General features: G+C 37.4%; 1 protein-coding gene across 2 annotated transcripts; it reads right to left on the bottom strand.

Moving 5' to 3' along the window:
* Nucleotides 1-3,379: 3,379 nt before the first annotated feature.
* Nucleotides 3,380-12,785, bottom strand: LOC133662946 (homeodomain-interacting protein kinase 2-like). 2 transcript variants are annotated; one of them, XM_062067165.1, is made up of 8 exons: nucleotides 12,318-12,785; nucleotides 4,730-4,918; nucleotides 4,474-4,655; nucleotides 4,291-4,414; nucleotides 4,093-4,224; nucleotides 3,958-4,020; nucleotides 3,677-3,858; nucleotides 3,380-3,604 (listed from the first exon to the last, which is right to left on the bottom strand). In XM_062067165.1, the coding sequence occupies exons 1-8, from the start codon at nucleotides 12,684-12,686 to the stop codon at nucleotides 3,517-3,519; spliced, it is 1,329 nt and encodes a 442-aa protein (XP_061923149.1). In that variant the 5' UTR covers nucleotides 12,687-12,785; the 3' UTR covers nucleotides 3,380-3,516. The 2 variants fall into 2 exon arrangements, with proteins under 2 accessions (XP_061923149.1, XP_061923151.1); XM_062067167.1 differs by having other exon boundaries at nucleotides 12,411-12,785.
* Between the last annotated feature and the right edge of the window lie 312 nt (nucleotides 12,786-13,097).

Raw genomic sequence — 13,097 nt, 5'->3', positions numbered from 1 at the left:
TGCACGGGAGCTAAAACCTGTTGGAATTGTGCCGTTTCTTATCATATAATTGGCAATGAAAGTTAAAAATAGCATCAGACTTTGTGTGACTTTTTCTGGAGGCTCAATACATTATGTTACTTTAATTTGTTTTCATGTAAAAAAAAACAACCTTATTTTTAAGGTGTGACGGCTATGATTTCACCGTGGTGATGCGCCATGTAGTTAGATTAAGAGGGAAATCCTGTCAGGTGATCTGGTTCGATACTAAAAAAAAAAAAAAAAAAAATCCATATAAAGCAAAATGGAGCTAACATTTTTTTTTAAATGTCCTTGAAAACGGCATAGCACTCATCATATATCTTTTATTTTTGCAGTTTCGTAAAAACAGAAGAGCACTCTTGTCAGACTAGATTGTTAAAAGTGCAGAAAAAGCACAGTGCACCTAACTTTTTGGCAGTAGTTTCTGGAAAAACTCAACTGAATAACATCCAAACAGCAGAGCAATGCCCTTGTCCTGATGTTTGCTAGGCATGCCAGACACGAGATTGTGTGCACGGGAGCTAAAACCTGTTGGAATTGTCCCGCTTGTTATCATATAATTGGCAATAAAAGTTAAAAATAGCATCAGACTTTGTGTGACTTTTTCTGGAGGCTCAATACATTATGTTACTTTAATTTGTTTTCATGTAAAAAAAAAAACAACCTTATTTTTAAGGTGTGACGGCTATGATTTTACCGTGGTGATGCACCATGTAGTTAGATTAAGAGGGAAATCCTGTCAGGTGATCTGGTTCGATACTAAAAAAAAAAAAAAAAAAAAAAATCTATATAAAGCAAAAGGGAGATAACATTTTTTTTAAAATGTCCTTGAAAACGGCATAGCACTCATCATATATCTTTTATTTTTGCAGTTTCGTAAAAACAGAAGAGCACTCTTGTCAGACTAGATCAGGGGTCACCAACCATTTTGAAAGCAAGAGCTACTTCTTGGGTAGTGATTAATGCGAAGGGCTACCAGTTTGATACACACTTCAATAAATTGCCAGAAATAGCCAATTTGCTCAACGTACCTTTAACTCTATGTTATTATTAATAATTAATGATATTTACACTTAATTAATCGGTTTAAAAGAGGAGAAAACACGAAAAAAATGACAATTAATTTTGAAACATAGTTTATCTTCAATTTCGACTCTTTAAATTTCAAAATTCAACTGAAAAAAAGAAGAGAAAAACTAGCTAATTCGAATCTTTTTTGAAAAAATTAAAAAAAGAATTTATGGAACATCATTAGTCATTTTTCCTGATTAAGATTAATTTTAGAATTTTGATGACATGTTTTAAAAAGGTTAAAATCCAATCTGCACTTTGTTAGAATATATAACAAATTGGACCAAGCTATATTTCTAACTAAGACAAATCATTATTTCTTCTAGATTTTCCAGAACAAAAATTTTAAAAGAAATTCAAAAGACTTTGAAATAAGATTTAAATTTGATTCTACAGATTTTCTAGATTTGCCAGAATAATTGTTTTGAATTTTAATCATAATAAGTTTGAAGAAATATTTCACAAATATTCTTCGTCGAAAAAACAGAAGCTAAAATGAAGAATTAAATTAAAATGTATTTATTATTCTTTACAATAAAAAAAATTAATTTACTTGAACATTGATTTAAATTGTCAGGAAAGAAGAGGAAGGAATTTAAAAGGTAAAAAAGGTATATGTGTTTAAAAATCCTAAAATCATTTTTAAGGTTGTATTTTTTCTCTAAATTTGTCTTTCTGAAAGTTATGAGAAGCAAAGTAAAAAAATTAATGAATTTATTTAAAGAAGTGAAGACCAAGTCTTTAAAATATTTTCTTGGATTTTCAAATTCTATTTGAGTTTTGTCTCTCTTAGAATTAAAAATGTCGGGCAAAACGAGACCAGCTTGCTAGTAAATAAATACATTTTAAAAAATAGAGGCAGCTCACTGGGAAGTGCTGCTATTTGAGCTATTTTTAGAACAGGCCAGCGGGCTACTCATCTGGTCCTTACGGGCTACCTGGTGCCCGCGGGCACCGCGTTGGTGACCCCTGGACTAGATCATTAAAAGTGCAGAAAAAGCACAGTGCACCTAACTTTTTGGCAGTAGTTTCTGGAAAAACTAAACTGAATAACATTCAACAGCAGAGCAGTGCTCTTGTCCTGATGTTTGCCAGGCATGCCAGACACGAAAGTGTGTGCACGGGAGCTAAAACCTGTTGGAATTGTGCCGTTTGTTATCATATAATTGGCAATAAAAGTTAAAAATAGCATCAGACTTTGTGTGACTTTTTCTGGAGGCTCAATACATTATGTTACTTTAATTTGTTTTCATGTAAAAAACAACAACCTTATTTTTAAGGTGTGACGGCTATGATTTTACCGTGGTGATGCGCCATTAGTTAGATTAAGAGGGAAATCCTGTCAGGTGATCTGGTTCGATACTAAAAAAAAAAAATTAAAAAAAATCCATATAAAGCAAAATGGAGCTAACATTTTTTTTAAATGTCCTCGAAAACGGCATAGCACGCATCATATATCTTTTATTTTTGCAGTTTTGTAAAAACAGAAGAGCACTCTTGTCAGACTAGCTCGTTAAAAGTGCAGAAAAAGCAGAGTGCACCTAACTTTTTGGCAGTAGTTTCTGGAAAAACTCAACTGAATAACATTCAACAGCAGAGCAGTGATGTTTGCCAGGCATGCCAGACACGAGATTGTGTGCACGGGAGCTAAAACCTGTTGGAATTGTGCCGTTTCTTATCAGACAATTGGCAATAAATGTTAAAAATAGCGTCAGACTTTGTGTGACTTTTTCTGGAGGCTCAATACATTGTTACCTTAATTTGTTTTCATGTAAAATAAACAACCTTAAAAACAACTAGATCTAAAAGTGCAGAAAAAAGCAGATTGCACCTAACCTTTTGGCAGTAGTTTCTGGGGAAAAAAAACTGAAGAACATTGATTGCCAGGCATGTTTGTGCTCTGCAGCGAACCAATGTTCATTCTTCTTAACGCACCTTCAGTATTATGTCCTGTCAGTGCATGTGCAGAATAGCACATGCTGAGGTGGCATGAGCGGGTGACATTTAGGGAGAGAATATAAAATAATGGTGCATTGGTCCTTGTTTGTACAGCATTGCGCTTTTAGATGCTTCCTGTGTTTTAGGAGAATGACGGCACATTTGAAAATGGATGGATGACATCGCTATTGGTTTGAAGAGATGGGCTAAAGCCACTAGCAGAGCATTGAACCTGTGCTAGCCATGGAAGCTGAGATGTATTCAATGTTCTACAGGGGGATTAAAGAGCACTTATCTAAATTGAATGGGACTTCCTGTCCCGTGGTGCGTGACAAGGAGTGCCCGTATAAACTCACCCAACAAAGTAGATTTACAACGCTGTAGTTTCTGTATATTGTTTTTTGTTTCGATAAAATACATTCCACAGAACAAAACAGTCTTTGTTCCTCCTGGTTTTCTATGAATCCTCAACCGTCTCGCGCGATGTCAAGCGGTTTCTGACTGCTGGACGTCTCCTTGGTTTAAAATGGACTGGGCCAAATGTTCGTTGAGGAGTTCTCTGGAGGATTTGACACTGGAAAACAACCAAGGCCTTAGTCAGGTTATCTCCCCCCAGGAAGCACACAAGACCACCCGGGCTTCTTACTATTGGCAGTCGGTAAAGTCCCCGACCAGGTGGCTCATCGTGATGAAGGGATGCTGGAGGAGCTGCTGCGGTTTGATCCTTTCCGTGGGATCCAGTTGCAGCATCTTCACCAGCAGCTCCACGAAGCTCCTCTTGTCCAGGTCGTCGGCTCGGGCGTCCTCTCCGCTGAGTTCCTCGGAGCCCTCGGAAACAAAAACGTCAGGACAGTCTGATCGGGATCGAGATCGGGGCAGCGCGTCTCTCATACTGAGGATCTTTGGCCGGGGTTTGCAGAAACTTACCTCCAGAAGGTCAGTGAGGCTGTTGAGGGTGCAGGGTCTGCAAGCCCAAGTGTGCAAGTATGACTAAATAGGGCGGATCGCATGAATTGATTACTCTAGACTCAAAACAAAATAGACGGATGCAACTTTGCGTACCCTAAATATCCAAAGGTCAGGCTTCTTTTGCTCGCTCCTTGCACTATAATGTTGGAAAAACTGCTTGGTGTACGCCCCGGTGTTCAGCAGGTGGTTTGGCGGCTTTCCTATGATGCGCAGTATGTGTCTCATCTATCGGGAGAATCATTTTGGTGCATGTTGGAAATGAAACGACGGACCATTTAAAGTAAGACTCACCATGTCAAACTCGTCGTTGCTGGGGAACAGCGCTTTGCCCATGAAGAGTTCCGCCGCAATACAGCCGAGAGACCAGATGTCGATGGCCTCATTGAAGGAAGCCCCTAGCAGGATCTCTGGGGACCTTTGAGAAATATCATAAAGAAACCAGCACAGAAAAAGACGTCGAAAGAGAAAGTGTACCTGAACCACAGCGTCTGCAGTTCGGGGCCCTTGCAGCGGTCTGAAATCAGAATGGCCGTACCAAAATCAATGACTTTAACCCTCAGCGGCTGATGCACATGATCTACTAGCATAATATTGTCTGGTTTCAGGTCTGTGTGGGCTATCCCGAGGCTCTTTAGGAGCTGCAGAGATAGAGCCACCTGAAATTGTGAGAGAATCATGTTCATGTCACACAAAGTAGGACAATTCTGTCGGTCCAAATGTTGACGCAAACCTGCTGCAGAATGGGCCGGATCTCCCTGAGCTCCAGACACGCTTTCATGGTGGTCTGGTACTGGTAGAGACTCATGTCCAGCTTCTCAAACTCATGGCAGTAGTGGCCCTCGTGGACGAAAGAGCCATACCATTTGACGATGTTGTATTTTTCCAAGTTGAAGTTTTTCAGCAACTCTAGGGTCTCTACCTAGAGAGACAGCACACCACTCATGTCATATAGGAGATCTTGGACCAGCGTTTGTGTAATACTCAAAAACAGCAGAAATTGTGGAGTTGGTTCTTAAAAATTTGGGACTAGTTTTTGTGTATTTGTGTTTGACCAGTATTCGTGTTGTTGGTTATTAAACAGGAATAATTGGGTAGTTGGTTCTTTAAAAACATCTGCATTAGTTTTTGTGTTCTTAATTCATAAAAACAGCAATATTTGCACTCTTGACATCGATTATTTACCAGTATTTGTGTAGTTGGCTCTTAATAACAGAAGCAATTGTGTAGTTGGTTCTTAAAAATTTGGGACTCAATTTTGTGTATTTGTGTTTGACCAGTATTCGTGTTGTTGGTTATTAAAAAACAGGAATAATTGTGTAGTTAGTTCTTTAAAAAATAGGATTTGTTTTTGTGTTTTTGTGTTGTTTGTTCATAAAAACAGCAATATTTGGACTATTGACATTGATATTTTGACCAGTATTTTGTGTAGTTGGTTCTTAAAAATTTGGGACTAGTTTTTGTGTATTTGGGTTTGACCAGTATTCGTGTCTGCGATGAGGTGGCGACTTGTCCAGGGTGTACCCCGCCTTCCGCCCGATTGTAGCTGAGATAGGCTCCAGCGCCCCCCGCGACCCCGAAGGGAATAAGCGGTAGAAAATGGATGGACAGTATTCGTGTTGTTGGTTATTTAACAGGAATCATTGTGTAGTTGGTTCTTTAAAAAAATCTGGATTAGTTTTTGTGTTCTTAATGCATAAAAACAGCAATATTTGCACTCTTGACATCGATATTTTGACCAGAATTTATGTAGTTGGTTCTTAAAAACAGAAGCAATTGTGTAGTTGGTTCTTAAAAAATTGGGACTAGTTTTTGTGTATTTGTGTTTGACCAGTATTTGTGTTGTTGGTTATTAAAAAACAGGAATAATTGTGTAGTTGGTTCTTTAAAAAAATCTGCATTAGTTTTTGTGTTCTTAATTCATAAAAACAGCAATATTTGAACTCTTAACATCGATTATTGACCAGTATTTGTGTAGTTGGCTCCTAATAACAGAAGCAATTGTGTAGTTGGCTCTTAAAAATTTGGGACTCAATTTTGTGTATTTGTGTTTACCAGTATTTGTGTTGTTGGTTATTAAAAAACAGGAATAATTGTGTAGTTGGTTCTTAAAAAATTAACATGTTTTTGTGTTGTTTGTTCATAAAAACAGCAATATTTGGACTATTGACATCAATGTTTTGACCAGTATTTGTGTAGTTGGTTCTTAAACATTTGGGACTAGTTTTTGTGTTTGGCCAGTTTTTGTTAGTTGGTTATTAAAAAAAAAATCAGGATTAATTTTTGTGTTTTTGTGTTGTTGGTTCATAAAAAGAGCAATATTTGCACTCTTGACATAGATATTTTGACCAGCATTTGTGTAGTTGGTTCTTAAAAAAGTCCGGATTAGTTTTTGTGTTTTTGTGTTGTTTGTTCATAAAAACAGCAATATTTGCACTACTGACATCGATATTTTGACCAGTATTTGTGTAGTTGGTTCTTAAACATTTGGGTCTAGGTTTTGGGTATTTGTGTTTGACCAGTATTTGTGTAGTTGGTTCTAAAAAATCTGGACTAGCTTTTGTGTATTTGTGTTTGACCAGTATTGGTGTTGTTGGTTATTAAACAGGAATAATTGTGTAGTTGTTTCTTTAAAAAAATCTGCATTAGTTTTTGTGTTCTTAATTCATAAAAACAGCAATAATTGCACTCTTGACATCAATATTTTGACCAGTATTTGTGTAGTTGGCTCTTAAAAACAGAAGCAATTGTGTAGTTGGTTCTTTCAAAAAAAATATGGATTAGTTTTTGTGTTCTTAATTCATAAAAACAGCAATATTTGCACTCTTGACATCGATATTTTGACCAGAATTTATGTAGTTGGTTCTTAAAAACAGAAGCAATTGTATAGTTGGTTCTTAAACATTTGGGACTCAATTTTGTGTATTTGTGTTTGACCAATATTTGTGTTGTTGGTTATTAAAAAACAGGAATAATTGTGTAGTTGGTTCTTAAAAAAATAGGATTTGTGTTTGTGTTTCTGTGTTGTTTGTTCAAACAGCAATATTTGGACTATTGACATCGATATTTTGACCAGTATTTGTGTAGTTGATTCTTAAACATTTGGGACTACTTTTTGTGTATTTGTGTTTGGTCAGTATTTGTTAGTTGGTTATTAAAAAAATTAGGATTAGTTTTTGTGTTTTTGTTTTGTTGGTTCATAAAAAGAGCAATATTTGCACTCTTAACATCGATATTTTGACCAGTATTTGTGTAGTTGGTTCTTAAAAAAATCTGGATTAGTTTGTGTTTTTGTGTTGTTTGTTCATAAAAACAGCAAAATTTGCACTATTGACATCGATATTTTGACCAGTATTTGTGTAGTTGATTCTTAAACATTTGGGACTACTTTTTGTGTATTTGTGTTTGGTCAGTATTTGTTAGTTGGTTATTAAAAAAATTAGGATTAGTTTTTGTGTTTTTGTTTTGTTGGTTCATAAAAAGAGCAATATTTGCACTCTTAACATCGATATTTTGACCAGTATTTGTGTAGTTGGTTCTTAAAAAAATCCGGATTAGTTTGTGTTTTTGTGTTGTTTGTTCATAAAAACAGCAACATTTGCACTATTGACATCGATATTTTGACCAGTATTTGTGTAGTTGGTTCTTAAACATTTGGGATTAGTTTTTGTGTATTTGTGTTTGACCAGTATGTGTAGTTGGTTCTAAAAAATCTGGACTAGTTTTTGCGTATTTGTGTTTGACCAGTATTTGTGTAGTTGGTTCTAAAAAATCTGGACTAGTTTTTGCGTATTTGTGTTTGACCAGTATTTGTTAGTTGGTTATTTAAAAAATCAGGATTCGTTTTTGGGTTTAGTGTTGTTTGTTCATAAAAACAGCAATATTTGCACTATTGACATCAATATTTTGACCAGTATGTGTGTAGTTGGTTCTTAAAAACAGAAGCAATTGTGTAGTTGGTTCTAAAAAAATCTGGACTAGTTTTTGTTTATTTGTGTTTGACTATTATTTGTGTCATTGGTTCTTAAAAACAGCAGAACGCTCTTGACATAGATGGTAGATGGTCCTCAAAAACAGCCGGCACTCACGTCATAGACATCTTTGACTAGTATTTGTGTTGATTTAAAAAACAGGGCAGTCCTGACATAGAGATGTTTGAATAGTATTTGTGTAGTTGGTTATAAAACAACAGGAATAATTGTGTTGTTGGTTTAAAAAAAAACAAAAACAGGATTAGTGTGTTTTTGTGTAGTTGGTTCATAAAAACAGCAATATTTGCAATCTGGACATCGATATTTTGACCAGTATTTGTGTAGTTGGTTTTATTAAATCTGGAATAGTTTGTGTATTTGTGTTTGACTAGTATTTGTACTTGATTCTTAAAAACAACAGCACACACTTGATGTAGATGGTCCTCAAAAACAGCTGGCATTCATGTCATAGACATCTTTGACTAGTATTTGTGTTGATTTAAAAAACAGGGCGGTCCTGACATAGAGGTGTTTGACTAGTATTTGTGTAGTTGGTTATAAAAAAACAGGAATAATTGTGTTGTTGGTTTTTAAAAAACAAATCAGGATTAGTGTTTTTGTGTAGTTGGTTCATAAAAACAGCAATATTTGCACTCTCGACATCAATATTTTGACCAGTATTTGTGTAGTTGGTTTTATAAATAAACATTGATTGATTGATTGATAAAATCTGGACTAGTTTTTGTGTATTTGTGTTTGAATAGTATTTGTGTTGTTGGTTCTTAAAAACAGCAGCACATTCTTGATGTAGATGGTCCTCAAAAACAGCTGGCACTCACGTCATAAGACATCTTTGACTAGTATTTGTGTTGTTGGTTATTCAAAAACAGGAATCATTGTGTAGTTGGTTCTTAAAAAAAATCAGGATTAGTTTGTGTTGTTGGTTCATAAAAACAGCAATATTTGCACTCTTGACATTGATATTTTAACCAGTATTTGTGTAGTTGGTTCTAAAAAACCTGGACTTGTTTTTGTGGTTCATAAAAAATTGTGTCATTGGTTCTTAAAAACAGCAGCACACTCTTGACATAGATGGTAGATGGTCTTCAAAAACAGCTGGCACTCATGTCATAGACATCTTTGACTAGTATTTGTGATAAAAAAACAAAACAAAAAACAGCAGGTGCTCCTGCCAGAGGTGGCTGACTAGTATTTGTGTAGTTGGTCCTTAAAAACTGCAGGTAGCTCCCAACATTCAAAACATTGACTATGATTCGGTTCCTAACAACAGCAGGACACTTCTGTCGTACAGATCTTTCAACAGAAAGTGCTCCTGTAATGTAAAGGATCTTTGACCATATATGTTTTTAGGTTAAGGTCTTTAAAAACAGCAAAGCACATTTGTGGAAGATTTTTGACTAATGTTTTAATAAGATCCTGAAAACAGCTTTGTGATAAAGGTTTATGTTGTTGTACCGCTAGTGTATGTACTCCTGTTTTCAGGATCCATAAAAAGAGCAAAATGAACCTGGCCACGAAATCTTCCGACTAGCCTTTATGCAGTTGGTCCACAAAAACAGCAGGGCACTCCTGTTGTATAGAAAATCTTTGACCAGCGGCTGTGTAGTTTGTCCTCAAAGGTAGTCGTGGATTGGTTTTTCAATAGAAAGCACTTCTGTCACGTGGAGGATCTTTGACAGGTTTTTTTTTAGTTAGATCCTTAAAAACGGAGTGCACCTGTTACAGAGAATCTTTGACTGTTTTTGGTCATAGAGGGGATTTTTTTTACAAGCATGTTTATCTGTTCTCCTGTTTTTGTGATCTTAGAGAGAGCATGCCGGTCATATGGATCTTTGACCACCATTTTGGTCCTCAAAAACAGCAGACCAATCCTGACATGGAGATATTGATTAGTATTTGTGTAGATGGTCCTCAAAAAGAGTATTCCTGCCATACTAGATCTTTCATTAGGTTTTTGAAAACACTCCTGTGAAACAGGATCTTTGGCTTCCATTTTTGCATTAGATCCTTAAAAAACGCAAAGCGAACCTGTAATACAGGGGATCTTTGACCAATGTTTTTTGCATTAGATCCCTAAAAACAGCAAAGCACACCTGTCATACAGGGGATTTTTGACTACGATTCATGAATTAGATTATTAAAAACAGCAAATCGCACCCGTCATAGAGGATTTTTGACTACTATTCATGGATTAGAAGCACTCCTGTGAAACAGGATCTTTGGCTTCCATTTTTGCATTAGATCCTTAAAAACCGCAAAGCGCACCTGTAGTGCAGGGGATGTTAGACCAATGTTTTTGCATTAGATCCCTAAAAACAGCAAAGCACACCTGTCATTTTTGACTACGATTCATGAATTAGATTCTTAAAAACAGCAAATCGCACCCGTCATAGAGGATTTTTGACTACGATTCATGGATTAGCAGCACTCCTGTGAAACAGGATCTTTGGCTACCATTTTTGCATTAGATCCTTAAAAAACGCAAAGCGAACCTGTAATACAGGGGATCTTTGACCAATGTTTTTTGCATTAGATCCCTAAAAACAGCAAAGCACACCTGTCATACAGGGGATTTTTGACTACGATTCATGAATTAGATTCTTAAAAACAGCACATCTCACCCGTCATACAGAGGATTTTTGACTACTATTCATGGATTAGAAGCACTCCTGTGAAACAGAAGATCTTTGGCTACCATTTTTGCATTAGATCCTTAAAAACTGCAAAGGGCACCTGTCATACAGGGATTTTTGACTATGTTTGTGGATTTAGTCCTTGAAAACAGCAAAGAGCTTCTGTAATACAGGGGATCTTTGACCAACGCTTTTGCATTAGATCCCTAAAAACAGCAAAGCACACCTGTCATACAGGGGATTTTTGACTACTACATTTATGGATTACATCCTTAAAAACTGCAAAGCACACTTGTCATACAGGGGATTTTCTAACCATTGTTTTTGCATTAGATCGTTAAAAACTGCAAAGTGCACTTGTCATACAGGGGATTTTTGACTACTGTTTTTGCATTAGATCCTTTAAAACTGAAAAGCGCACTTGTCATACAGGGGATTTTCTAACCATTGATTTTGCATTAGATCCTTAAAAACTGCAAAGCGCACTTGTCATACAGGGGATTTTCTAACCATTGTTTTTGCATTAGATCGTTAAAAACTGCAAAGCACACTTGTCATACAGGGGATTTTCGACCATGGTTTTGGCATTTGATTCTTAAAAACTGCAAATCGCACTTGTCATACAGGGGATTTTTGACTCCTGTTTTTGCCTTAGATCCTTAAAAACTGCAAAGCACACTTGTCATACAGGAACTTTTTTAACCATTGTTTCTGCATTAGATCCTTAACAACTGCAAAACACACTTGTCATACAGGGGATTTTTGACCATGGTTTTGGCATTTGATTCTTAAAAAATGCAAAGTGCACTTGTCATACAGGGGATTTTTTGACCATTGTTTTTGCATTTTATCCTTAAAGACTGCACAGCACACTTGTCATACAGGGGATTTTTGACCGTGGTTTTGGCATTTGATTCTTAAAAAATGCAAAGTGCACTTGTCATACAGGGTTTTTTTTAACCATTGTTTTTGCATTAGATCCTTAACAACTGCAAAGCGCACTTGTCATACAGGGGATTTTTGACTACTGTTGTTGCCTTAGAACCTTAAAAACTGCAAAGCACACCTGTCATACAGGGGATTTTTGACCGTGGTTTTGGCATTTGATTCTTAAAAACTGCAAAGTGCACTTGTCATACAGGGGATTTTTGACTACTGTTTTTGCCTTAGATCTTTAAAAACTGCAAATCACACCTGTCATACAGGGAATTTAACCAGTTTTTGCATTAGATCCTTAAAAACTGCAAAGCACACTTGTCAAATTGTAATACAGTGGATTTTTTAACCATTGTTTTTGCATTAGATCCTTAACAACTGCAAAGCGCACTTGTCATACAGGGGTTTTTTGACTACTGTTGTTGCCTTAGAACCTTAAAAACTGCAAAGCGCACCTGTCATACAGAGGATTTTTTACCTTGGTTTTGGCATTTGATTCTTAAAAACTGCAAAGTGCACTTGTCATACAAGGGATTTTGGACTACTGTTTTTGCCTTAGATCCTTAAAAACTGCAAAGCACACCTGTCATACAGGGGATTTTTTGACCATTGTTTTTGCGTTAGATCCCTAAAACTACAAACACACCTGTCATGCAGGGGATTTTGGACTACTGTTTTTGCATTAGATCCCTAAAAACAGCAAAGTGCACTGGCCATTTAGAGGGTTTTTGACTGGCATGTGTTGTAGATGTCCCTTCACCTTCAGGGTGTACATCCTGTCAGTCTGTGTGTGTGACAGGTGACCTAGGAAGACAGCGGGTTTAGGCGTCGAGCGAGGAAGTGGATCTGTTACCTCTTTCCGGGCATCGACGTTGAACTTGGTCTCCATGATGATCTTCAGCGCCACGGAGTCGTTGTTGGACACGTTCTTGCAGTGGACGACCGTCCCGAACGCCCCGCATCCCATGACGCTCTCCACCATGTACTCTGAGGAGGGGGAGACGATCAGAGTTCCCACGTCCAGATGCAGGTCGTCTCCATAGGCGCTTCCGGGGGAACTGTGCTCGTCGTCGTCGTCGTCGTCGTCTTCGTCGTCACTCCATGCTCCACAGTAGAAGGACACTGACATTTCACCCGCTGGCTAAAACCGACTGGGAGACTTAATTCTCTGTACGCATGGCGTGCGTCCGCGTCTCGGCCATGACCGCCATTCGCGACAACAGCTTTGCAGATGGGGGTCGCTTCAGGCAGACAAGATGGAGGCCGACCTCCTCACGGTTCATGATAAAGCGCCAGGAGGCCGCAAGCTCTGTATCCGTCTTTCCGTCACAGGAATGCTCGCCGCTGACAGCTCTGATGTGTCGTGTGATGACATCGCCTTCCCGTATCGGGTTAGTGGAGAAGCACGATGTCACGATGTCATCACTTCACCTGGGTAATTCCCTCTGGCGTTGACGGGCTCCCAAAAGTTTTGACACCGATCCGATAATGACATCGGTGCTGTCCACCTGTTTTCTTACATTTCTGACTCTCATTTGCA

This window comes from Entelurus aequoreus, linkage group LG12, assembly GCF_033978785.1.
Source record: "Entelurus aequoreus isolate RoL-2023_Sb linkage group LG12, RoL_Eaeq_v1.1, whole genome shotgun sequence".
NCBI lineage: Eukaryota > Metazoa > Chordata > Actinopteri > Syngnathiformes > Syngnathidae > Entelurus > Entelurus aequoreus.
Note: the sequence above shows the minus strand (reverse complement) of the source record. Positions and strands in the feature narration are given on the sequence as shown.

Excerpts from the sequence above, each read along its gene's own strand:
- LOC133662946 (XM_062067165.1), bottom strand. The coding sequence starts at position 12,686 with ATGTCAGTGTCCTTCTACTGTGGAGCATGGAGTGACGACGAAGACGAC. Across the intron at positions 4,919-12,317 it reads ACAGGATGTACACCCTGAAG|GTAGAGACCCTAGAGTTGCT; the intron begins GTGAAGGGACAT and ends CTGTCTCTCTAG. Across the intron at positions 4,225-4,290 it reads GCAACGACGAGTTTGACATG|ATGAGACACATACTGCGCAT; the intron begins GTGAGTCTTACT and ends TTCTCCCGATAG.